Source organism: Lactuca virosa, chromosome 9 (assembly GCF_052849685.1).
Source record: "Lactuca virosa cultivar CGN04683 chromosome 9, Lactuca_virosa_CGN04683_v6, whole genome shotgun sequence".
Lineage (NCBI taxonomy): Eukaryota > Viridiplantae > Streptophyta > Magnoliopsida > Asterales > Asteraceae > Lactuca > Lactuca virosa.
In genome coordinates, this window is record NC_136434.1 from 204,664,354 (window position 1) to 204,692,018 (window position 27,665).

At 36.3% G+C, this 27,665-nt stretch overlaps 2 protein-coding genes across 3 annotated transcripts; one reads left to right on the forward strand and one right to left on the reverse strand.

Moving 5' to 3' along the window:
• The first annotated feature begins 20,621 nt into the window (after window positions 1-20,621).
• On the forward strand, window positions 20,622-23,252 carry LOC145137413 (leucoanthocyanidin dioxygenase-like). Its single transcript, XM_079071538.1, has 2 exons — window positions 20,622-21,209; window positions 22,621-23,252. Exons 1-2 carry the CDS (start codon window positions 20,704-20,706, stop codon window positions 23,183-23,185), a joined length of 1,071 nt encoding a protein of 356 aa, XP_078927664.1. The 5' UTR covers window positions 20,622-20,703; the 3' UTR covers window positions 23,186-23,252.
• Window positions 23,253-23,472: 220 nt separating this feature from the next.
• Window positions 23,473-27,459, reverse strand: LOC145137412 (COP1-interacting protein 7-like). 2 transcript variants are annotated; one of them, XM_079071537.1, is made up of 9 exons: window positions 27,256-27,459; window positions 27,016-27,154; window positions 26,700-26,867; window positions 26,481-26,593; window positions 26,217-26,269; window positions 26,076-26,119; window positions 25,732-25,884; window positions 24,480-25,635; window positions 23,473-24,391 (listed from the first exon to the last, which is right to left on the reverse strand). In XM_079071537.1, exons 2-9 carry the CDS (start codon window positions 27,081-27,083, stop codon window positions 23,477-23,479), a joined length of 2,670 nt encoding a protein of 889 aa, XP_078927663.1. In that variant the 5' UTR covers window positions 27,084-27,154; window positions 27,256-27,459; the 3' UTR covers window positions 23,473-23,476. The 2 variants fall into 2 exon arrangements, with proteins under 2 accessions (XP_078927663.1, XP_078927662.1); XM_079071536.1 differs by having other exon boundaries at window positions 27,016-27,459.
• Between the last annotated feature and the right edge of the window lie 206 nt (window positions 27,460-27,665).

Here is a 27,665-nt window from a genome sequence, read left to right on the forward strand (position 1 = left end):
AGACTGGATTCACAGAGTGTTCCTCCAATTCACTCAAACCAAGGCTCTGATACCAACTTGTAACACCCATAAAATTCAAGCCAATTTAAAACATTTTAACCCATTCAAAACCATTAAGTTATTACAACTTGTTTTCAAAATAGTTTAAACATCAGAGTATCTCCAGAACCAAATCACAAAATCATGAAATATGAGGAGCGGTACGATCACGCCTTTGCCTTGCCACGATCACTTGATGTACCTGAAACAATAAACTGAAAACTGTAAGCTCGAAAGCTTAGTGAGTTCCCCCAAAATACCCGTACACACATAACCATACACATACAACAATGAACATCATACTATGGGTACAGTCAACCGTCAGGTTGGAATACCCCAGGCCCTCAACCATCGGGTTGGAATGCCAACATACTACGAGTCCAATCATCCTCGGGGTGGAATACTCTCGGCCCACAACCATCGGGTTGGAATGCCCACCCACTATACATACAAAAACTACTATGGGTCCAATCATCCCTCAGGATGGAATACCCCAGGCCCTCAACCATCGGGTTGGAATGCCCACCTACTATGAGTCCAATCATCCTACCGGGATGGAATACTACTGACCCACAACCATTGGGTTGGAATGCCCACCTACTATGAGTCCAATCATCCTATCGGGATGGAATACTCCTGGCCCACAACCATCGGGTTGGAATGCCCACCTACTGTACATACAATAACTACTATGGGTCCAATCATCCCTCAGGATGGAATACCCCAGGCCCTCAACCATCGGGTTGGAATGCCCACCTACTATGAGTCCAATCATCCTACCGGGATGGAATACTCCTGGCTCACAACCATCGGGTTGGAATGCCCACCTACTATGAAACATGTGCACTTATCAAATAATCACATAACAGTCTACAGAACGACATACTAGGGCCCTATCATCCTACCAGGATGGAATACCCTCTACTACTGCTCAACACGTGCACATATAACAGGTAATCTCCTACCAGCATACAGACAGTCAGACCAACTACCGGTCACTAAGCATAGCCACATCCAATCTACCAGAATACCGATCTAACAGAGCATACCATCATATAGCCATCCTATCTACCAGGATGCCAACTAACATAACACAGTAGTAACTAACTCAAATAACAAATCAAAGGGCCGGCCTTGGTGCCTTAGACCCTTGGGTATAGTGAGGATAACTCACCTTGTAACTGCCGAGCCGAACCACGAAAGCACAATCCCGAAGCACTGCCTCAAACTCCAACACCTATAGCCATTAATGATCCATTGACGTAAATATCCAAATTACCATAATACCCTTGAAGGTCAAACTTGTCAAATTCAAAGTCCTGGACAAAGTCAATCTTCTTGATTGACCCTACTCGCCGAGTCAACCTGCTGACTCGCCGAGTCCCAAACTTCAGAAACTCTTATATCACGACTCGACTCGCCAAGTTACCCCATGACTCGTCGAGTTCAACAATCTCTGAGTCCTATCATGTCCAACTCACTGAGTCACCACTCAACTCGCTGATCTGAGTCTCAACCAGAAGAGGTTGGGGTTTTGTGTTCTGACTCGCCGAGTCCAAGAACAGACTCGTCGAGCCCACGACAATCTTCAACAGACTCGCCGAGTTGTTCCTCCAACTCGTCGAGTTCATGCCTATCTTCAACAGACTCGCCGAGTCCCTTCAGTCCTTTATTCATACAGAGGCTTTTCGAGCCATGCAGGGGCTCCAAACTGTAGATCCACTCTTCTAGGGCATAACTCCCAAGTAAAGTTGAAAACTTTACGTGAAACCAAGGAGCTATAAGCCCAAATCACTCTAGGGATAAGGTTTAAGACAAGGATGCTTCACCAACAAGCCAAAGGCTGATACTTTGTGAGTTTCTGGACCAAGACAAGTCTAGATCTGAAGTAGCAACCTCAGATCTAGACCCCTAACCCGAAATAGATTCTTAACATGCAAAAAGGGCCCCAAATCTCATTCTTGAATAGATATAAATGCAATAGAGTCAAGGTAACAGATTGTTACCTCCAAAATGTGCCCAAACTGCTGTAGATTCTGGATCTACACCACCCTCTTGATGCAAGTCATTTTGATCTTCAAGTTTCTTCCACTAGAAACAACTTCCAAAGCTTCAATCTCCCTCCAAAGGCCTCACACACAGGAGCTTAGGGTTTTCTGGTTCTCAAGGGCAATAAGGAGGCTGAGAGAAGGACATAAAGTCCTTTAAATAGGGTGCAACCCCCGAGATTAGGGTTTTTCTCATTCCAGCACCAACTCGTCGAGTCCAGCTTCCGACTCGGCGAGTTGGTCACTTAATTCGCGACCCAAGACCCGCTCCGACTCGGCGAGTAAGCATACCTACTCGTCGAGTCCCTTCTTCCAAATTACACTTTAAACCCTTTAATCATACCTCTGAAATTTTGGGATGTTACAAGGTAAGTGTTCATCCCAGTTACCTTGGAATTCTAGGGTACATGCTCTCAGTATATCCTCCAATGTTTGAATCGTTCGTTCGCTTTGACCATCGGTGTGAGGATGGTAAGCTGTACTCAAACACAACTTGGTACCGAATTCCTCTTGTAGACTTCTCCAAAACCTTGAGGTAAAACGGCTGTCACGATCGGATACAATCGTTAACGGAACACCGTGAAGCCTCACAATTTCCTTCACGTAAGAATTCGCAAGTTTATCCATAGACCATTTCTCGTTGGCTGCTATGAAATGCACACTCTTAGTGAAGCGATCAACGACCACCCAAATCATGTCGTGAACGTTCCTTGTTCTGGGTAGTTTAGTCACAAAATCCATGGTGATGTCTTCCCATTTACCCATGGGTACAGGTAAAGGTTCTAAACTCCCATACAGTTTCTGATGTTGTGCCTTAACCCTAGCACAAGTTACACACTCGGCCACATACTTAGCAACACCGAGCTTCATCGTCGGCCACCAGTAATAGGGTTTTAGATCCCTATACATTTTCGTACTGCCGGGATGAATCGAGTACATGGTCTTGTGAGCTTCTTCCATCAGAAGATCTCTTACTCCTCCCGTCTTAGGTACCCAAATCCTATCTTTGAATACCTTCAGTCCTTGACCGTTTGTATCAAACACGAACGTTTTACCCAAACGTTCCTCCTTCCGGTCAATTTTCTCTAAAGGTTCCTCCTGAGCTTTCTTTATACTTTCCACAATTGTAGAGACAACTTCAATTCTCAACGCTCTTGGCCTTTTCTTTTCAAGATTTACCTTCCGACTGAGAGCATCAGTAACAACATTTGCTTTACCAGGGTGGTAAAGTATCTCACAGTCGTAGTCCTTGAGTAATTCTACCCAGTGCCGTTGCCTCTTGTTCAATTCCTTCTGATTAAAGAGATATTGAAGACTCTTACGATCAGTGAAAAGTTTACATTTAGTACCATAAAGATAATGCCTCCATATCTTTTAGGTGAATACTACCGCTGCCAACTCCAGATCATGAGTGGGGTAGTTCTTTTCATGCTCTTTCAATTGCCTCGATGCATATGCTATCACTTTATCCCTTTGGGTCAGAACACATCCTAACCCAACTCCAGAGGCATCACTATAGACTACGAAGTCATCAACTCCTTCAGGTAACGAAAGAATCGGTGCTTCACACAATCTCTTCTTTAACTTCTCAAAGGCTTCCTTATGCTTTTTATTTCAAGCATAAGTAGCTCCTTTGTGGGTCAAAGCTGTTAATGGAGTAGCAATCGAAGAAAAGCCTTGGATAAATGGGCGATAATATCCGGCTAATCCTAAAAAGCTTCGAATCTCCGTAGGACTTTTTGGTTGTTCCCACTTCATCACAGCTTCAATCTTTGTTGGGTCAACCATTATTCCTTCTTGGTTAACCACATGACCTAAAAATTGGACTTCTTGAATCCAAAATTCACATTTAGAGAACTTTGCATACAACTTCTCCTTTTTCAGAACTTCTAGCACTTCACGCAAATGCTTTTCATGCTCCTGCTTGCTTTTCGAATAAATCAAGATATCGTCTATGAATACTATCACGGATTTATCAAGGTATGGTTTACAAACCCTGTTCATCAAATCCATGAAAGCTGTTGGGGCATTGGTTAGTCCGAACGACATAACCAAAAATTCATAGTGTCCATATCTTGTTCTAAACGCAGTCTTTTCGATATCCTGCTCTCTCACCTTCAGTTGATGGTATCCCGACCTAAGATCGATCTTCGAGAAATAGCTCGAACCTTGCAACTGATCGAACAGGTCATCGATCCTCGGCAACGGGTACTTGTTCTTTATTGTCGCTTTATTCAGCTCTCTGTAATCGATGCACATTCTCATGCTCCCGTGTAACGCCCGTGTTTCTGGGCTAGGCATTAATGTTGTTGTAATAGTCTAGGTTAACCTTTGTAACTCATTTTGAAATAATAAGAATGTATTATTTGAGTATTATGTGATTTATGTGTTTATTTTCTTAATTATTATAATTTAATGAATTAAGGATAAAAATAAGCGTCAAAATTAAAGTGTGAGATAAGCCCGATATCTTTGCATGAATATGTAGTGGTTGAAACAAGGATTCCAGAGAGATAAAGAATGCCGAAATCCGAGTTATAACTAAGAAGTTATGACTTGTCGAAGTTTCGCGACAGAACCGACAACGCTGAAGGACGTAAAATACGAATTTAAGATAGAGCGATATCTAGCCTTAGTAATCTAAACGAATGTTGTAGAGTTTGTTAAACCGAGAGCGTGCATAAAAAGAATGCCCAAATCTGACTTCGTATGAGGAAGTTATGATTTTTCTAAGTTTTAGCTTAGCAGTATGCAGCCCAAAACTCGAATTCGAGATCGAGTGATTGTTGGTTGAAACAATCTAAACAAGAATCGAAGATCTCGTTGATAGTAGTGCATTGGTGAAAAGACAGACGAAAACGGACGTCAGATGAAGAAGTTATGAATTTATAACGGAGTTTTCCTATCCCGACCAACTAAAAATAAATAATAAAAATAAAATCAAAATTAGCCGACGGAGTCTAAACGAAAGTTGTAGAGCGTAGTCTCACCTACGCGTGGATATAAAGAACGTCAAAAACGGAGTTCGTATGAGGAAGATATGAATTTCGGAAGTTTTATAAATAATTAAAATATATATTTAATTAAGAATTCTGGATAATATCCGAGGGAGTCATTGATCTGATCCGAACTACGCCCAGCGTAGTTGAGTACGCCCAGCGTACACCGAAGCGTGACCCGCCTCGCACTCGAGTGCTCCGATGACGCATGCAGTGACGAATCCGAAGTGTACGCCCCACGTACTGAGCATTACGCCCAGCGTAATGCGAGGCTTCAGCCTCTATAAAAGGGCATGCGAGGGCATCCGACTTCTTTTGCCAAAATCTCTTCTCTCTCTCCAGTTTGCATCGTTTTGCATGAAACTTTTACCCCGAAGCCCCGGTATCATTCCCGAGCCCCGAAGCAAGTTCCGAAGCCCCGAAGATCCCTAGAAGTAAAGTTTCCGAGCCGAAACTCTGCCCGCGAGAGGCCCGGTTTTCAAGAAAAACATTCCCGGTTTTATCGGAAACGTTTATTTTAAGAGACGAGGTGTTGTCCGATCATTGTCTTATCAAGTGAGTGTATATTCGTTTTCTTCTAACACATAGATATGAAGTATTCTTTATAAAAATACGTGCTATGTGTTTACATATTATTTGTTTATTTGAACTAGTTGTTGAATGGATGTTTTGTACAGGTTTTAAGCCGTATATAAATGTATATATTTTATCTACTAATATGTTGGGTAGAACATGGGTAGACAGTTGGTGTGTGAAGAAATAAAATGATGAGAGGCCTCGATGTCGTTGTTGATCTAGTCATCTAGCGGAGTATGGATGACGACCACGGACTCATTCTAGACAGTCCAGTGGAACACTAGCAGGCTCATAACCTGTAGGTGTTGTGAACGATGTGTTCACCGGTGTACTCTATCCCCCTCATGGTTGCCTTTAGGACATCTATTGCTAAGGAAGCTCCTTTGCAGTAATGTCCATCCCGATGAAAATCATAGATTAGGTCCCTTGTAATAGTTGTTGTTTTAGGGACATAAAGTGAGGATAACGGGAATGGGTAATCGGGTTATTGTTGGTTGGTGAAATTAAATATAATTATTTATTGTGGATTGAAAACCCTATATGCTCACCAGGCTCCCAAGTCTGACCCACTCAGTTTCTTTGTATTACAGGTAGTGGCGCAAGGGCATAAGTTGGATGACTTTGTCAATATATTTTTGGATTATAGACCTGTTGTTATATGTAATCGTTGCAAGGTCTATTTTGTATTGTTTATGCTTTTGGTCTGTATCGGAACATGACATCCCGAGATTTTGTTATATAATGAAAAACACATTTCTTTATGAAATGCTTTGATAAATTCTTATCATATTTTGTTTTGGGAACAAATTCCGCAACACTTTTATTTAAAATGTTACTATGATTTTTCAAACAAGCATAAACAAAATCGGTTTTTTCTGGCCGTGATTTTGGGGATGTCACACCCCGTCTTTCTTCTTTACAAACAACACAGGGGCTCCCCAGGGTGATGAACTAGGTCGAATGAAACCTTTGTCCAATAACTCCTGAAGTTGTGTCATAAGTTCTTTCATCTCTGTTGGTGCTAATCGATATGGTGCTTTTGCTATCGGCGTCGTTCCTGGTAACAAGTCGATACGAAATTCTACTTGTCGATCAGGGGGCAATCCGGGAAGATCTTCGGGAAAGACTTCCGGATAATCGCACACCACCGGAATATTCTGCACCTCCTTCTTTTCCTTCTTAGCATCGATCAAGAACGCTAGGTATGATGTACATCCCTTGGCCAAACACTTTCTGGCTTTCATTAGGGAAATGATTCCAGAGTTTACTCTGCGTTTGTCTTCATACACCATAAACGACTCTTTCCCTGGCGGGTTTACTTTTACTATCTTCTTCCTACACAATATTTCGGCATCATTGGCGCTAAGCCAATCCATTCCTAAAACTATGTTGAATCCATTTAACTCGATAGGCAATAATTCCTCGTGGAACTTATTCCCATCCAAGTCAATGATGATGTTTTTCATACGATGGCTAACAGGTACATACTTGCCACTAGCAATCTCGACTATTATAGCATTAACTAGTCTATCTACAGGCAAAGCTAGTTTTCTACCAAAATTCATGCGAAATAAAGGAGTAATTGGCTCCAGAATCAAACAAAATTTGGGCAGGCAATTCGTTTACGAGAAAGGTACCTGAAGCGACATCGGTTTCTTCTTTCGCAGCTTCAAGTGTCATCTGAAAGGCTCTCGCCTTCGGCTTTGGTGGAAGATTGGGCTTTGCTGCATCCTTCTTCTTCGGGCAATCCCTCAAAATATGCCCTTCTTCATGGCACCCATGACAGACGTTATTAGTGAATGTGCAATTATTGGCATAATGCCCTGGATTTCCACACTTGTAACAAGTGAGTTCCACGCTGCACTTCCCAACATGTTTCTTCTTGCACTTTTCATACCACTTGGCTTCGGCTCCTCCTCCGAATATTCTCGAACCAGTCTTCGAGAACTTGTTCTTTTTATTGGAACCTGAAGTTCCTTCAAACTTTCTCTTTTCGCCAACTTCAACTTTGATGGCGGCTCTCCCCTTTATCATATCTTCAACAGACTTGGCAGCCCAGATAGCTGCCTCCAAAGTAAGTGCTTGACGTACTGGCACCGCATACTCCCATGGAAGTCCCTTTGCGTACCTGTCAATTTTTGCCAGCTCATCTGGGACAATACGCAAAGCAAACTCCATTTTGTCTGTGAAGTTATTCGTATATTCGTCAACGGTCATACTCCCCTTCTTCAACGTTAGAAATTGGTTTTCTAACTCAAGTACGTTTTGGGCCGAGCAGTACTTGCGCTTGAAGTGCACCAAGAACTCTGCCCAAGTCAGTTGCAGTGGCTCATTAGGGCTTAGGGTTTTCCCCAAAGTGTTCCACCAACGAGCAACACTACCCCTGAACTGACACACTGCAAATGTGGTTTGTAACTTGCCTTGGCATTCACAAGTCATGAAAGCCAGCTCCATTTCCGAGATCCAATCCATTACTCCGACATGATCTTCTTTTCCAGTGAAGGTCGATGGCTTGCAAGTCATAAAGTCCTTATACTTGCACCCATTTCTCTCCACTCTATCCTCGTGGTTATTTCTCCCAACCACAAGCGGTTCACTATGACCAACTGATCTACTGTTGTTTCCTTCTTCAGATCGATCGTCATTCAATTCACGTTGTTCAACAGGAATTGAAGGTTCATCCCTGTTGTTCAGCTACATTTGCCTCAACTCCTCCCTCTGTTCAGCCATCATGGTCTGAATCATAGTTCATACTCCAGCTATGGTGATGGGTTCGGGTGCAGCTCCTACTATAGGCACCTATTCCACCACTTGAGGTTGAGGTTGTTGGTTTCTGTTTGCATTTCCCGCTCCACTTCGAGTTCTTGCCATTACAATATATATACCGAATAAGGCGAATTTAGGTCTTTATCCTTGTTAGATATTTCAATTCCCTTATCACTCTGAAACGTTTACATGTTAGTTCTAATCTCGTAATCATACGCTTAGAATCCTACACACATAAGGTTTCCAGATCCGGTCGGCAACAGACCATAGATCCGAACAAATAATGGCATATATGGCAAACATATAGCATTTAGCACATAAAAGCATTTTAGGCACCTTTCCTAAAATAAACTAGTGCTCGTGTCTAAAATATGGTAGACACTCATCTCACAATCATCACTTAGCATTCTAAGTTTAAGTCTAGAAATCCTACAATTTCTTAGTTCGCTTAAACTAATGCTCTGATACCAACTGTGACATCCCCTAATTTCTCGGCCAGAAAAGACCGATTTAATTTTTGCTTTTTAAAATAAAATCAGAGAAATCTTTTTAAAAGATATTTCGAAATTGGTCCCCAAAACAAAACATGATAAAAGTTTATCAAAACCTTTCTTTAAGAAATGTATAGTTTCATTTCATATCAAAACCTCGGGATGTCATGTTCCGATAGAGATCAAAAGCATAAACAAGACATTATAAGCCTTACAACAATTATTTACAACTACTGGCCTATAATCCAAAAATCTCTCATCGTCATCCGACTATGCTCGGGGTCCACTACCTGTAACATAAAAAGCTGAGTGGGTCAGGCTTGGGAGCCTGGTGAGCATATAGGGTTTTCAACCCACAATAATAATAACTTATTAAGTTCACCAATCAACAATAACCCTGATTACCCATTTGTTGTCCTCATTTACGTCCCTAAACACCTATCACAAGGGACCTAGCCTAAGGAATGTCATCGGGATGGACACTACTGCTAAGAGGACTCCTCAGCCATACATGTCCTAAAGGCAACCATGAGGGGGATGGAGTACGCCGATGAACATTTAGTTCATCAACACCTACAAGTTGCGAACCTGCTAGTGTGCCACTGGACTGTCTAGAAAGGTCCGTGGTCGTCATCTATACTCCGCTAGACGACTTCAACAACAACAACAACAACACCGACAACATCAAGGCCTCTCACCATTTTAACACACATAAACTATTTCATCTACCCGTGTTCTACCCAACATATTTGTAGATAAAATACATATACAGTTTAAAACTTGTATAAAACATCTGTTCAACAGTCACCTCAAATAAACACTTAATATACTTACACATAGCACATATTTTATAGAAAATACTTCATATCTAGGTGTAAGATGAAAGTGACTACACACTCACTTGATTTGATGATAATCGGGCAGCAATTCGTTTCCTAAAACGATCGTTTCTAATAAAACCGGGAGTTTTATTGAGAAACCGGGCTCTCCAAGGGTCGGGCTTCAAAACCGAAAAGATAAATTTTCTGGGCTTCTCGGGCACTTCGTGGCGTATTCCGGGGGTTATAATTGATACCGGGGCTTTGGGGAATGTTAAAATGAAAGAAATATGAAGAAAGGGGTGAAAATGGGCAATTTCTTAAAAATATCCGAGAAGGCTTGCAGCCTTCTATTTATAGGGGGAGGCTGTTGATCGGACTTTGGGAAAGAGGCCACGCGGCAGCAGATCCGAAGGGGGCAGCACCTGCTCGCACGTGGGCTGCGCATGCGAGGGGCTCGGTGGCATCTTCTAAGTGGACCGAAGTCCGGGTCCAAGGAGGGGGGTCCGTGGCACCCTGCGAAGCTCGGATGCACGAGGAAAGGGGCACGCGTCGCATTTCTACTGGACCACTTCGGATGGCTTCTCCGGTTCGGATGACTCAGCAGAATTTCGGACACGTGGCACGATTTAAGCGAGGGTGAGGTGGCCGAAGTCCACCTATGCGAAATTCCTCGGTTTTGGTAATTTTTCTCGATTTTCGCGCCAAAACTTCTCAAATTCATAACTTTCGCATACGAACTCCGTTTTTGACGTTCTTTATATGCACGCGTAGGTAAAATTACGCTCTACAACTTTCGTTTGGACTTCGTCGGCTAATTTTGACTTTAATTTTTATATTATTATTTTTAACAAACCGGGACAGGAAATCCGTTAAAAATTCATAACTTCTTCATCCGACGTCCGTTTTTGTCTGTCTTTTTACCGTTGTGATACTATTTACGACACCTTCGATTCTCGTTTAGGTTGTGTCGGCTAAAAAGCACTCGATCTAAAATTCGAGTTTTTAGCTGTCTACTACTAAGCTGAAACTTCGAAAAATCATAACTTCCTCATACAAAGTCAGATTTGGGCGTTCTTTTTATACATACTCTCGGTTTAACGAGCACTACGACTTTCGTTTAGATCACTAAGGCCAAAAAGTAGTTTATCAAAAACTCACTTTTTACGACATTCGGCACCGTGCTCGTTTTGTCGTGTAACTTCGACAGGTCATAACTTCTTCGTTATAACTTGGATTTTGGTATTCTTTATATATCCATAATCCTTGTCACGACCATTACAACTTTCTTAATAGATATTGGCTTTATCTAATATTTATTTTCGACGCTTATTTTTATTCTTAATTAATTAACTCCTAGTAATTAAGCATAAAACACATAAAACACATAATATTCACATAATTCATTTTCATTTCTTCAAAATGAGTTACAAAGGTTAACCTAGACTATTACATCAATATTAATGTCTAGCCTAGAAACACGGGCATTACAATATATATATATATATATATATATATATATATATATATATATATATATATATATATATATATATATATATATATATATATATATATATATATATATATATATATATATATATATATATATATATATATAACGCCTGGTTCCTGATATGTATTTAAAATCATAATTTATTTACTTTTGTAGAGAAACTCGACGAGTTGGGAGCCCCAGACTTGTCGAGTAGAGATGATTTGGGACGCGGGTTAAGAAACCTACTCGACGAGTTGGGAGGCCTCAACTCGACGAGTAGGCTGGCAGAAATGAAACCCTAATTTTCAGGGTTTTGTACCCTATTTAAAGACCTTAATGTTTCATTGTGTCCTCCCTCATCGTTCCCTCAGTCCAGTAAAACCCTAATTCATGCTTTTCTATCATTTGGAGTGTGGGTGAGTGTAAAGAGTGTTTCTTTGGTGCTTTCTTGAAGGAGTTTGAATTTGATGGTGCTTAGTTGAAAGGAGAATCTTTGGATCCGGGGATTTCTCTGTTGTGGCAGCCATATTAAGGTATAAAGTCGACACATTGACCATTTATTTGCTAGATCTCTTCATTGAGAAGTTTATGGCCTTTAGTAGCTTATTTTGGAGTCATTCTTGGATTTGAGCATGTCATGAAGTTATGACTTCAGATCTAGACATTTCATGGCCTATTGAGACTTAAAGTTGCCAGCTTTATCAAGTCTTGGCCCTCCTCCATGCCATGGGCCCCTTATGAAGCTTAGTTTTAGTGTTTTTAGCTTCTTGATACCATGCATGGACGTAAAGTTAGCAACTTTACGTGGTATCTCAACCCTAGGGGGCTAGATCTATAGTTTGGAGGCATTAGACTCGCTTGGAAGTGACTGAATGGGTTAAGACTAGGAAAACTCGACGAGTTGCTTATCTAACTCGGCGAGTTGGATCGGGGTCTCTCGACCTTTTTGAATACTGAGCAAACTCGGCGAGTTGTTGAGATGACTCGGCGAGTTGGCTAGGGTTTTCCCGGTTTTCTGAAGAATGAAGGAACTCGACGAGTTGATAGATGCACTCGACGAGTTGGGTCAACATGGACTGTTGACCTTGACTTTGACCATGGTTGACCAAGTTTGACTTCTGAGGGCATTTAGGGTATTTCGGGATTTTGATGGATTGATCACTTGGTGAATGTATGCTTTGAGTAGAGAGATGAGATTCGGAGTCGGACCTTATCAAGTTCTGTTAAGCTTTTGAGGTGAGTTACCTTCCCGGTAGTAGTGGGTCTACGACACCAAGGCCGACCCACTAGTAGGTGTTTATAGTTAGATGATTGTCTTTGTGATAATTTTCTGGTGTGCCACTATCTGTTATGATTTATGTGCTAGTATGCTATGATATTATGTGGTAGTGGTAGGGGTGAAATAGACCCCGTATCCGGTTGATAAGACCGAAGGGGACGCCAACACCCAGATATGCTAGGCAGTATCCGGTCGGACAAACCGAAGGGGTAGGCCAGCACCCAGATATTCTCGACAGTATCTAGTCGGATAGACCGAAGGGGAAGGTCGAGCACCCATATATGCTCGGCAGTATCTGTTCGGACAAACCGAAGGGGTAGGTCGAGCACCCAGATATGCTCGGCAATATCCGGTCGGATGAGACCGAATGGGTAGGTTGGGCACCCAGATATGCCTGACATTATGTGGTTATGTGGTATGATGAGGGAACTCATTAAGCTTCGTGCTTACGGTTTTCAGTTTTGGTTTCAGGTACTTTTTCTTCAAGAGGAAAGGAGCCGGCATGATCGCAACGCATCACACTATGATTTTCCGCATGACTAGATCTTTGGAGTTGTACTCTGATATTATCTTTTATAACATGGTTTGATGTTTTACATACTGATTGGTTTATGATATGAGATGGCACTATGGATGTTTTTTCAGACTACTGGTTTCATAATTACTTAATTAAAAATAAAATTTTTGGTTCTAAATTTTGGGATGTTACAATATATATATATATATATATATATATATATATATATATATATATATATATATATATATATATATATATATATATATATATATACATATAATTATATATATAGAGCTAGGTTCAGGTATGCATAAATGTGGGCTAATCAAAATTTAAAATAAAAATAAATAATTAAATAAATAAATAAGGGTAAATAGATAATTTTATAATTATTTTCCACAAATAATATCCTATAATTATGGTAACCATTGACTTCAGCTACCTAGGTTTTCTCCATCCATCGTCGGCTTTTTAAATTTGATTTGAAGACCCCATGAGAAATCGATCCTAACACCATTACTGCCGAGGTTGAAGGGGAACATCCGACAACCCCCAGCCATCGAAGCATCACTATCACATCTCCGAGAAACCCCATCGCACAATCGAGTTAGCACCGTTGCCGCCTTCACGCATCTGTTCATCGCCAAGAGCCGCTCCAATCATAGCAGCGACGCCACCACATTGTTGGCCCTGTAGTTATTCTTCTTCCAATCGTTTCTCTCATATACTAAATCATTTTTTCTTCTTCTGTTGAAAAGTAATCGATGACGGATGAAGGATCGGTAGACCTAGACTCAACAAGGCCATCGAATGAGGCGTCGATTAAGGGGAATCGGAAATAGTAAATAAGAACTCCAATACACGTTGTCGTGGATTTATTCTCTCCCCAAATGATAGCTGACCAAAAATGTCGTGCAAATTCTCCAAGAGGTGAATCAATTTGTTGTTCTGTCAATATTTTTCTGATATATTATGATCTGCAAACCTTTATTTGATCCGAATCTTTGGCCTTTTACTTGGTTGCTTTCGGGGTAATTTTAATTGCTTGTTGGATATAAATTCACGATAAGAGTTTTCTGATTTCTCTGCTAATGTGCATTTTCAAAATAAGTATATTTTGAGATCGAAATTATGCTCTTTGATGAAAAGAAGCCAAAATTTGAGAATTAATTGTTGATATTTCAATAGGTTGTAGTTTCATAACTATTTACATCTAGAACTGTTGGCAGTAGACCAAATGTGGCCATGGATATTCCTTTGATTTTGTTTTTCTTTCCTTTGTTTTGACAAAAATTCAGTGGAGTGTTGATGTGTTTTGGGTTTGATTGTTCTTGATAGAAATGGATAAATGGAATAGATTTCTGCAGTTAATGTTTTACAGGGAATTGTTTGTTTTGCTTGGCAGAATTCAATGTGATGTTTATTGCTTGAAATTGCCATGGAAAGAAGATTAAGCAATAACAATGAGTGGTTGTATTTCTCATTTGCAGGTATACATGAAATCAAGAACAAGAATGTTCTTGTTTTCTTGGCTGGGAACGAAACGAGAGATATCAAAGCAAAACAGGGTACATATGAAACTTACAACATTCTACTGGAATGGAATCTTGAATTCCGATTATGTGAGAATAGAATCTTGAAGATGAACATTGTAAGGGATGAAGATGAACAGTGACCACCAATCTTCCAAAAAGAATGAATTATTCCAGCAGAATAATATACAATATTATGAAAAAAATATATGTAATAGTATAATCTGGTAGAATGATTTATATATTGTATTTCTTTGTTATTAATAAGTGTAACATTCTTATAGAATAGTATATAAATTTTTTTCTTTTCTAAGAATGTAATGAATTTTTTTTAACTTGTATCCAAAATTTTGTTATTCTTCAAGAAGTTCATTAAATCAAAATATATATTATGTCATAATGTGTATTCTTGTATGGTTCAATCATATTTGTTATTTTTCAATATATTGATAAACATATTCCGTCGGAATGTTACGAATTAGGAGAATTATCATCCATACAATCAGAATTTTTAAATTAATAGAATCTATTTTCCCTTAAAATATGCAATTTTCCTTAAAATATGCAATTTTCCGTTATTAAATCTATATTAATTGACTAAAATACCCTTCTAGTTAGAATAGATGGTATTTTTGAATTATATTTAATTCAATATTATGTAATAATCACTTACTTAAAATAAGTAAAATTGATTGATCCACATTTATGCATACAATAACACAATAATTACTTTGAATAGAATAACCTAAGCCTATATATATATATATATATATATATATATATATATATATATATATATATATATATATATATATATATATATATATATATATATATATGCTCAAGTATTCTAACTAATTATTGTGTGGATGTAAGAATGATTGTGGACCAATCAAAATTAAATAAATAATTAAATAATTAAATATAAATAATGGTAATTTATTAATTTGATTAATAACTTCCACAAACACTCTCTATAATCATGGTATCGGTAGATTGACTTTTAACCTAATTTCTCCCCATTTATATCTACAGCCGTTCCCCTCTTTATCTAAAACACCTTATATAACCGTATTCCATTTATGTATACGGCTTCGTCAGCAGCCGACTTCTTAATCATCATAGCCTAAATTTTTTGATTTTTGTCATCTTTAGAAGCCATCGGAGAAAGAAATCAATGACAACTCTCATGAATAGTTGGAAATCCAGGTTCGTATCCTTAAGTTCATGTCTGTTTTATGATGTCTGCCGTCAATTTTGAGTAAACAAGAATAGTTATAATTTACACGTTTTTAAAACCTTTGAAAATCAATGAATTTTATCAAATGAAAAATAACCATGTGAATTAAATCCTTCCATTCGATGCCATCAAGGACGTGAACAATATTTAATCCATGATAATGCTATTGCAATTGTAGATAAAATCTCAATTTAGGGTTTATAGAGTGTTGTAATTGATTTTATTTCTCTAATTGAATGCGCATGTAGCCGTTTGATTTTATGAATCCAAAAACATTATGATATTATAAGAGATTTTTTACTATATCAGTTTTTGTCATTTTCTAGAACAATAACCAACAATGGTCGATGCCATTATTTAATGACTAGAAAATCTTCTTTATATTTACCACACAAGTTGCATGAATGATTTACACAAACTTGTTATGAAACTGTTTACGTGGGAATTAAAATTTGTATTGCTTTCTAGTGATGGGAATTAAATTTTGTATTACTTTCTTAAGATGATTGTTGGACAAATTTAATTATAAGGACTTGATGATTATCGTATGATGTTAATGTGGGTGAAAAATCATTTTATTCTATGACTACTAAAGAGATTAAAAATCAATTCTCTTTTAATTTTAATTTATTAGTGGTTGAAAAACCTCAACCAAAAGATGATAAATAATAACAAGTCAGGTGATCTGAAATTGCATAAAAATGTGTTTCAGCATGTCATTTTTGTGAAAATTAATGGCTAAAAAATTTGTTACTTTTACGTTTTTAACAAATATGTTAGTTGCACATTCTATTAGAATATAAATAACATCAATCTCTAATTGGAACAATGATTATTAAAATTGAACATTACATTGTTTTATTTTGGTTTACATATTAAATGTTTCAACAAAATTCTTATGTTTCCGGCTAGAAGTTCTCATGCTTAAGCAAATTGTATTGTTTTTTTTGTGTGTGTACAGTAATGAAGCAAGGTTTAAAAAGGATATAAATTCTTATGAAGCTATAAATTCTGAAAGAAATAACATCAAGTAAAGAAAAAGAAGCTTGGTAAAGAATGGAAACTCGGTTTGAAGCTTAGTGAAGAATGGAAAGTAAGACAACAATATTCGTTCAAAATGGATTGACATTTTTTTATGTCAGAATGATTAGCAACAATATTCTATCTGAATGTATTAGTGTTTTACGTAGATTTCAATGTTTTTATTTGATTTTTAACCATTCTCAGTTTTATTCTTAAAGAACAAATGTAATTGTTAACCGTTATTACTTGTATTCTTTCAGAATGAATGTCATTTATGTATGTTCATAGTTGTATTTGTCAGTGGTGTAAAACTCGTCGAGTTGACTGATTACTCCCCGAGTACTCGCTACTCAGCCCCTTACCGAGGCGAGTTACAAAATCCCGAGTACTTCCCGATCGACCCCTTACTGAACTGAGCAATGTTGTAAAAGTCGGTCAACTCGGTGATTAATATGTATAATATATTTAATGATTTATTATTTAACACACACACATGTGATTATTACTACATATATATCTTAAATTTTTTGTAATTATTCACAAAGTGAGACCATTATGTGTTTTTCAGTATTTGTCTATTCACATGTATCGAATTTTGTTATATATTTCAATCAACTTATGATTTTAACTTATGATTTTGACATATATAATTTCCCTAAGAATATTTCTACATGAATTATCAAATCCGAGTACTCCCTCCTAGGTAGTCGGCCGAACAGGTACCGAGTAACGAGTTTTACAACCTTGGTATTTGTTAAGAATGAATGTAATTACCGATTTTAAGATATTAAAATTCTTTTCATATAAAATTTGTATTCATTAAAAAGTATTAATCTTGATAATATATGTTTATAGTATTCTATCAAAATTTAATGTTTTTTCAAGATATACATAAACACATTCTTTTAGAATGTCCGAATTAATATATTTATTATCCAAAAAATCAGATTTTTAAAGTTTAGAGAATTAATTATTCCTTAAATCTGCAATTTTCCTTTTTTAAATTTATGTTAATTGATTAAAATACCCCTAGAATGAAATTAGATGATATTTTTTAATTATCTTTAATTTAATAATATGTATTAATCACATTCTTAAAATAAGTAAAATGATTGGCCCACAATCATTTCTACATCCACACAATAATTAGTTAGAATACAATAACTAAGCATATATATATATATATATATATATATATATATATATATATATATATATATATATAGAGAGAGAGAGAGAGAGAGAGAGAGCTAGGTTGAAGTATTCTAACTAATTATTGTGTGAAGGTAGGAATAAATGTAGACCAATCAAATTTTAAAATAAAAATAAATAATTTATCCCCTTTTAATTACCACCGACAAGAAAGAGGGGTGAACAAAGTCAGTAACAAGTGGTGTGTTTGGCTTGTTGGGAAATCGATGAGAAGTAAGGAAAATGAGAGAGATTCGTTACCCTCTTGATTGCCGAAAACCTCCACCTCCGCTGGAGGTTTTCTCGACTAAACTTGATGAACAAGGAGGTAAAGTAAAAGTTAAAATCATAACAGTTCTATCAGAGGTGTTTTGTTGCTTTAATTGATAGAAAAAGAAGAAGGGATGAAAGGATGATGCCTCCTACTGTTCCCCGGAAAACTTCCTCCTGTGGTGTTTGTGTTTGGCTGAACACAGAAGAGAAATGGAGAGATGAGAGAGATTGAGCGAAAGAGGAATGCAAGGGAAGGTAAGAAGATTGATTGGATCTATTTGTGATCTTATTCCAGATCAGCTCGCGTAGTTTTTCAGGTTCAATTCCTCCAAATCTTATAAACATCGTTTTGCTTGCAGTTTCTTATCTAAAGTGTGATTTTTGGTTTATGCTAACTTGATAATCATGTATTTGCTTCTGGGTTAGGTTATTTTTAGTTGATGCTAACTTGATAATCATGTATTTGCTTCTAGGTTAGGTTTTTTAATGATCAAATTTTGTTGTTGCTAGTATGAAACCCGATTATTCAACTTAGATAAAGCACTAGAAACTAGTTATTACCACTTAGATAATCATACTGGATAAACACTGAATGACAGAAAATTTGAAGATGGATTTCCAAACTTATCAATACCTAATGCACTAGAAACTAGTTATTTTTGGTTTATTTTTTGTTTCTTTTTCATTGTTGATTGTTATTGTTTTATGTGGCAGATTATTTTGTCAGTTGGTATGTTGTGTATTCTATCAGAATGTCCATTATAAATGTATTCCATCAGTATGTGTTTATATGTATATAAATAGTTCGTTAGTTCTAATATTCTAATTACAAACAAATTGGTTCACTTATTCAGAATTCTTAAAGAAGATCAAGTCATGTGAATTTTTTCTATTATGGTTGGAATCAAATGAGCTTGCAAAAATAATTTTTCTAAAGTGTATTTTGGATTCGAAAAGAAGATCAAACGTATTTTGGATTCTGAAAGAAGATCAAGTGTATTCTCGATTCCGGTAGAAGATGAAGTCCTTACGAGAAGGAGATGATGATTCTTACTATAATTTCAAGAATATTCTAGTAATAATCAACAATTTCAGAATAAATGTAATTTATATTCATAGTTGTATTCTTTAAGAATGAAAGTAATAAATGATTTTAGTAGTATTGATAACATTAGAATAAAATGTTTTTTTTTCAAGATAACCATAATTACATTTTGTTTGAATGTTCGAACTAATACAATTATTATCCAAAAAAAATCAGGTTTTTAAGTTAAAAGAATTAGTTATTCCATAAAATCTGTATTTTTCATTTTTTAAATTTATGTTAGTTAACTAAAATACTTTTATTATGAAATTATATGTTATTTTTCAATTATCTTTAATTCAATCTTATGTATTAATCACTTTCTTAAAATAACTAAAATGATTGGTCCACAATCAATCCTACATCCACACAATAATTAGTTAGAATAGAATAACCTAAGCCTATATATATATATATATATATATATATATATATATATATATATATATATATATATATATATATATATATATATAATTAATCATAGCCATTTATATTTTAAAATCAAAGGTCTAAATTTATCTTTCATTTTGTTATCATTTTTCGAATACTCAACCTAACCTATTTGTTGTTCTTGAAAAAAATTAAAATAAAATTAAAATATATATATATATTGTGATAAAAAAACGGTTGGCTAAAAAGATATCTATTTTATCATCTATTTAGGGGGTGTTTTTGCAAAAAAAAACGTATTGCTTATTAGCTTATTAGCTAATAAATAAATAATAGGTAATTTATGAAAAAATGACTTATTAGAGGTTTCCCATCGAAATAAATTATTTTTCATCCAATCATTTTTTTAACTTATAGCGGTGTGAGTCTCTAATAACTTAATAAGCTAATAATTTGTTTTTATCGATTGAAATTACAAGATTAAGAGGGTGTTTGGATAGATTAACTTATTGCTTATTAGCTTATTGCGGTGAGTATAAACAGTTTTTGCAAAAGTGTTTGTGGTGGGAATAAACAATAAATACGGGGGATGCTTATTAAAATCAGTTTATTTAGTTTATTCCTACCACAATAAACTGATTTTTAAGAATTGATATCCAAACACTTAAACTTAGCTTAGTGATGAAAATAAACAATAAAAAAACACCCTCTCAATACCATTACAAGACTAATAAGTTAAATTAGTACACTTCAAACTTCCAAGTCAAACCAACTTCCATGAGTCCTTTGAACGGGGATTTCATCACATGACCAACCCCCAGCCTACCCCACCCAACCCCCACCATTCTTTCAGGCTTCAGTACCTCCGACCCCATAAAAACCACCCACAAAGCCACCCCAAACCACCACCAAAATAATCAAACACACCCAAAAATGGTGATTGCAACAAACACAAGAGTCGAAAGCTTATCAAAAAGTGGGATTCATCAAATCCCAAAAGAATACATCCGACCACAAGATGAACTACCAACCATCACCAACATCTTACACGAAAATAACAACGACGACAAAGGGCCACAGCTCCCCACCATCGACTTAAACGACATAAACTCCGGCGACCCAAAAACCCTAGAAAACTGTAGCAACGAGCTGAGAAAAGCAGCAACCGAGTGGGGCGTCATGCATCTCGTCAACCATGGAATCTCCGACGACCTCATCGCTCGTGTCAAGGCTGCCGGCGAGAGTTTCTTCTCTCAGCCTGTAGAGGAGAAAGAAAAACATTGTAACGATATTGCTTCAGGGAAGATTCAAGGGTATGGAAGTAAATTGGCGAACAATGCATCGGGGCAACTCGAATGGGAAGACTACTTCTTTCACACTGTGTTTCCCGAGGATAAACGTGATTTGACCGTTTGGCCCTCCACGCCCACTGATTATATGTAAGTTAATTGGTATTAAAAGCTTTCATACCGTCTGAACAACATGCATCTCTAAAATATCAAAAGACAAAATGATATAACGTTTAGTTATTTCACAAAATTGCTGAATTTGACATGGTATTTTACGATAGAAAAAAGTATTAAAACGGCGAATTAGTTTTGCAAAAATAATAATAATAATAATAATAATAATAATAATAAAAACTTGATAAAAGTTCGTGCAATTGCTTTCTACACTCATGATTGGTTAAACTTTTGCGAAGATAGCATCGTTTTCATGAAATAATATTAACTTTTAGGAACAAATTAATTTCATTTTCATGAATGAGAAGGAATTGGTGCAGTTTTTGTCCTAAATTGTTTAGTAGTATATCTACACAGTATATTATATCGAATCGAATGTGGAAGTTAATATCAAGGGAAACATTCGATAAAAGTTTGTAAAAATATATAATAATAGGAAAACCTGATTTAGGATCGAGACATATCTTTAGAACTGATTTTAAGGTGTGTTTGGGAGTTAATCTTAGAAGTACTTTTGGGAAAAAATTTATTGGTTTGTCTTTTTTTTTTTAAATGAGTTTTTAAAAAGAGTTTGAATTTGTTTTTATGGTAAGAAAATGAGTTTTTTTTGGTAAGAAAATGAGTTTTTAAAAAGTGTGTGTGAGTTTTTAAAAAATGTTTTTTTAGGGGTAAAAATGGTGGGAAAAAACTAAAAAGGCAAAAAGCTATCAAAATACGAGGATTTTATGACTTTTTGAAACTCATTTATTTTGTCTACCTAAAAAGTTGCTTGAAAAACTTTTTTGAACAACTCAAACAATTTTTTTCAAGGTTTTGAAAACCGGACCGGAGACCGAACCGATCGTCTTACTGGTTCGATGGTTCAAGTGGTCCAACCGGTCTTAAAAACCGGAAAAACTGGATGATGTCATAATTATATTTAATTATATAAAAAATAAAAAAATAAAGATTTTTTAAAATTTCCGGTTTTACCGGTTCAACCGGACCGGTTTTTACCGGTTCACACGAATACCGGTTTTTTGGCCTTTAAAAACCAGATCTGGGACCGGTTCCCGGTCGAACCGGTCGGTCCGGTCCGGTTTTCAAAACATGGATTTTTTAGCTTGAAAAGCCAATAAACTAATAAACGAATTTGAAAAGCACTCCCAAACACACACTCCGTCTACTTTTAAACTTGTCATTAACTTGTTGGTATAAAGACTCGTGGACTGGTCTATGACTAGGACCGGTCCTAACTACTCTAGTCCTTTTAAGAATATTTATAGCTTGTTGCTTTTCATTTTTGGACTGTTTTTCCATCCATGCTACATTCTATGCATTAGTCTACATTAAAAAAGTTCATATTTGACTTTTGACAAGAGAAATGGTTTACTTTTTTATTGAACAGACCCGCTACCACCGAGTATGCTAAGCAAATACGAGCACTCACCACCAAGATCCTCTCAGTGTTATCTCTCGGGTTAGGACTAGAGGCAGGGCGTCTAAAGGAGGAAGTCGGAGGGGCGGATGAGCTACTCCTTCAACTAAAAATCAACTATTACCCAAAATGCCCTCAACCCGAGCTAGCCCTCGGTGTCGAAGCTCACACTGACGTAAGTGCACTCACGTTCATACTCCACAACATGGTCCCCGGGCTTCAACTCTTTTATGGTGGTCAATGGGTCACTGCAAAATGCGTCCCCTATTCCATTATATTGCACATTGGTGACACCATTGAGATACTTAGTAATGGAAAGTACAAGAGTATTTTGCATAGAGCTCTTGTGAATAAGGAGAAAGTTAGGGTTTCTTGGGCGGTTTTCTGTGAACCGCCCAAGGATACGATTATACTGAAACCACTCCCGGAGACGGTTTCAGAGGCTGAGCCGCCACTCTTTCCGCCACGGACGTTTCAACAACATATGGAACATAAGTTGTTTAAGAAGAATAGTTGTGTAATCGATCCAAAATGATATTTTATGATTTGTATTTTTTTCGTCTATATTAATAAATTGTGCACTTATTTTCTATATAGACAAATGCATTGTATTACCCTATTTAAAGTCATTAGACTTAATTAAGTGGTTGTAAAACTTATATATGTTATCAATAACAATAATACATTATATAGTACAAGCAAATCTTCAAACCGAAGAGAAATGCAATAAATAATCGTTACAATATATCATGCACGCAATAACCGAAAATTTCAAGCTTCAAACATTGTATTTTTAAATTATCTTTTTTTTAAAAAAAAAAATTTATTATCTTCGTCTGCCAAAAGATAGAAGCTTTTTGAAACCACTAAGAGCTTTACTTGAAGTTTCGAAACTGCTCCATTTCTTCCTTGAATTGTTTCTTTCCGTGGTTTCTACCATAGAAATTTCATGATTCAATTTGAAATTAGGGTTTTCTTTAACACCATGATCCTCATCGATTTTGAAAGTAACAGTGTTTAAAGCTTTCTTGGATAATCCACCATTGTTGAGAGGAATAGCTTTATCTTCTTGAACAACTGAAGATGATGTTTTGATTGTTTTCTCCGATTGTGTAGATTCATGGTTTGGAGGTGTTATTGGCAATTGCTTGACATTGTTCACAATAGCAACCTTCTTTGGATCTTTTGAACTTTTTGAATCAATGGTTTTCGTTAACATTTTTGCAGGTTTTGATTCAACAAGTTTTTGTTCACTCGTCTTATTCATTGCCATTTTTGTAGGTTTTGATTCAAAATTCTTTTTGGTGACAACTTTTGCAGGTTTTGATTCAGAAATCTTTTTGGTGGCAGCTTTTGCAGGTTTTGATTCAGAAATCTTTTTGATGACAGCTTTTGCAGGTTTTGATTCAGGAATCTTTTTTCTGGGAAGTTTTGTAGGTTTTGATTCAGTAATCTTTTTGGTGGGAATTTTTGTAGGTTTTGATTCAGTAATCTTTTTGGTGGAAACTTTTATAGGTTTATAAACAGGTTTTGATTCAGTAGGTAATACTTTGGGATTAATTACACGTGCAGTTGAAAGGCGATTGATAGTGGAACTTTTAATGACCGGTTTATTTGACTTTTTCATATCTTGGGATGCAAGTTGACTTTTTGACTTATTAGTTGCAGAAGCACTTCTTGCAGATATTCTTTTTTGACGTTGAATTAGCAGTTCCTCCATTCTCTTTCTTTTCTCTTCTTCCTATGTTCAATAATATTAAAATTACAATTTTATGGGATCTAAAGAGAGAAAAAAAATAAATAAATAAAAGATTGAAACTTTTGAGTACCTTGTCTGATTTACCCTTTGCTATAGGTTTCTTGCTTCTTGAAATGACATCAGATTTGCTTTTTCTTTCAGATAAAGCTTTAGATTTGGTTTCAATGGTTGACCCTTTACCAGGCGTTGACTTTGTTGACTTCTTGTTCCCAACAGAATCTTGTTTTATGATCTTAACATCATTATTTCCCAATTCCATTTCTGGAGTCCAGGTTGGCATGGTTTGCTTGCCAGCTGTCTCTCTTTCAAGAACCATGTACAGATCATTAGGCTCATTGACATTTTTATTTCTCGAATATGAAGTTTTATGTGTCAAATTATCTGAAACCATTAGAATTTCTTGTGTTCTCAAATGGGTTTCTGATGATTTGTGTAAAGAATGATCTTGAATTGCTAAAGAATCATCAACAAGAACATCTTTTCTACTTTCTGTAGACTGGAAATTGTCTTCAAAGATGTCCTTGCTTTTTTCATGAACTGTTTTATCTGACAAACTTCCTGAAAACCAATCTCCTTCTTTATGTCTTCCAGATTGATTAATATTCTGTTCTTCAAATTTATTTGAAACAAATTCCTCAGACTCTTTGTCATCTGTATCCTTCATCAAAAGGTTCTGGAAGATATCCCATTGCTGAGTCACCTTTTCACCTTCACGTTTATCTTCAAATTCTAAATTCTCATCAGATTTATGTTCTGTTTCTAAACCTCTTTCAGAATTGATGTAATTAATATTTCTGATTACAATCTTTCTTGATGAACTCCTTGTTTCACTTTCAGAACTAGAGTCACTTGAGTGTGATTCTTTCTTTTGTGAAAGTTTCCCTCTACTTTTGAAATCTTGAAATGGTAGATTCTGTTGATAATATGGAGGGATGAGCATGGGTGGAAAAGGGTACCCTTGATATGGAAGATGAAACATGGGGTTGCCATGATAAGTATGGATATCAACAGCACTGTTCTGTTTCTTGGTGGAAAAATTACCATTTTGGACATTAACCCTAAGTTCTTGACTAGGATCATCTTCCTCAGGGAATAGGATTGCACCAGATGTTTCTATATAAGAGCTTTGTGAACAAGAGTATGCCTGCATTGCTGCCACCTCATCCATCCAGACTCTATCATTACTCTTTGTATTGCACAATTCCATGAAATTTAAGCATGCTTCCCTGATGAAATCAACATGATATTCAAACATACCTTATAAGAGACATATCTTAATGGATTCTTGAGTTGCTTAATGTGTGATGAAAACAGGTTTATACCTTAAACGAGGAGATCCAAAAGCATCAGAAAAAGAGATGAGATCTTCAAGGTTATTTGTCTCAAAACCTGCAACTAAAGCACGTGCATAAACCATTGCTTGCTCTTTTTGAAGTATTGCCTTTCTATTTTCAAGAACACGTTGAAGATGAACCCTAATAATTACAAGTAGATAAAAATATCAAACAAGGGTTGTTTTTGTACATTCCCTCCATCCAAAAAAAACTCCACCTTGAACATTAAAAATGAAAACTACAATGTTTGAACATAAAAAAGGAAAAGTTGGATTTTTTTTTGGATGAAGAGTGTGCATTCATGAATTAGGCTAAACACAAGTATACTTTACTTGGAATCTTCTTCATGGACAGCATCATCTGTGTTGCTTTCATGCTAAAAAGTGTTGAAAGTGGGAATCTATGAGTAATCTTCCATGGAAGTTTAGAAGAAAGATTGAATTGGTAGTAAAAGATGTAGAATGATAATACACCTTGTAGACAAGATTAGATGACTTGTTCAAGTGTTCCTCCAACCCATAGAGACCTGATAGACACATAATAAATGAGAAGAGTATGAGAATATACAATGCTTATGAGATAAAAACTTAAAACATCAATTTAGGTTGTGAATCTAAGGGGTTGTGTGGATACGTAGCAAAAATGCTATAGATTCTAATTTTCTAATACTTGAGGGCCAAAGTTATTGCAAAAAATATGATCTCTGAGAAAAAAAAAAGTATTTAAAGAATACGCACTTTGCGAGTCAGATGGTGTGTTGGTGTTTAGTGATAATTCGATGTTTGCAATCTCTCTCTCAATGGTGATAGATCTTTCAAGAACCTCTGGTGTACTTACAAACCTCACAAATCTAAGCAAATGAACACAAGAAAGACAGATGTTGAGTTAAAAAAACAAGCACTACAAAGAGATTAACTACTAAAAAGTGCTAAAATCCAAATATTGCAACAAGAGACCTTTCAAGAGTGGATTTGGTGAACCAAGGAGCAGAAGCAGAAAGGGTAATGGAGTAACCTCCTTTTGAAATCTGATCTTTGGCGAACTGGAGATGAGCAATAAAAGGTGACAATAGTCCAGATGCAAGTTTCTCTTTGCAATCACCAACACATATAACGAGATCACATCTAATCGCAAATCCAAATGTGGAAATAGAAAGAGAAAACTTAGCATTGGAAGAAATCAAAGTAGCAATTCACATTGGACAAGAAACATAACACAAAGCACGAACTGAAATCAGAATTAGAGTTAGGGTTAGGGTTAGGGTTTCGATACCTGGTCCTGGTAGGAGTTAGCTGGAACAGAGCATAGTCTAGCTGGCTCTTTGAATGAATTGAATCCATCCTCGTTCTATCAACCACTGGGTGATGATTCTGGAAGCTTTACGTGTGATTCAAAACCACACACATTATCTCTGTTCGTGTAAGAACCATGATCATATCAGAATTCGATGGAATGTCGATATCTACTTCTTCTTATCTTATGCACTGATTCCGATGATGACAGATTACTTACCGTATTTCTGTGTCGAGTATGAGAGAGATCACTTGATATTTACTCTTGGGCCATTGTTGGTGCTTTGAAGCATTGTGATTGGGAGCAATGAATGTAGCACCACCAACCACCTCAACCGCCATTGTTACACGTGGAATCTAAAATCAACTTAAATAGAACTCTTTTATCAATGGAAGATAGACAATTTAGACCTATTCTGTCGAGCTCTCAAATTAGGCTTGAATTTCTCGTTAGAAAGTACTTTGTGTCGTGGTACTTAAATTATACTTCAATTACACAGGCTTTTGAAAATTAGTTACTACTTAAAAAACCTTTGTGATTGAAATTGAAAAATACCAAAGTAATTTTTATATTAATTAAAAAGAGCAATAACTATAAATCACATTAAATAAAAACTACATAAAATTTTA

Coding starts and splice junctions, on each gene's coding strand:
- LOC145137413 (XM_079071538.1), top strand. CDS start 20,704: ATGGTGATTGCAACAAACACAAGAGTCGAAAGCTTATCAAAAAGTGGG. Junction 21,210..22,620: donor TCCACGCCCACTGATTATAT/GTAAGTTAATTG, acceptor TTTATTGAACAG/ACCCGCTACCACCGAGTATG.
- LOC145137412 (XM_079071537.1), bottom strand. CDS start 27,083: ATGGATTCAATTCATTCAAAGAGCCAGCTAGACTATGCTCTGTTCCAG. Junction 26,594..26,699: donor ACCAAATCCACTCTTGAAAG/GTCTCTTGTTGC, acceptor TCATTTGCTTAG/ATTTGTGAGGTTTGTAAGTA. Junction 26,120..26,216: donor CATCTAATCTTGTCTACAAG/GTGTATTATCAT, acceptor AACACTTTTTAG/CATGAAAGCAACACAGATGA.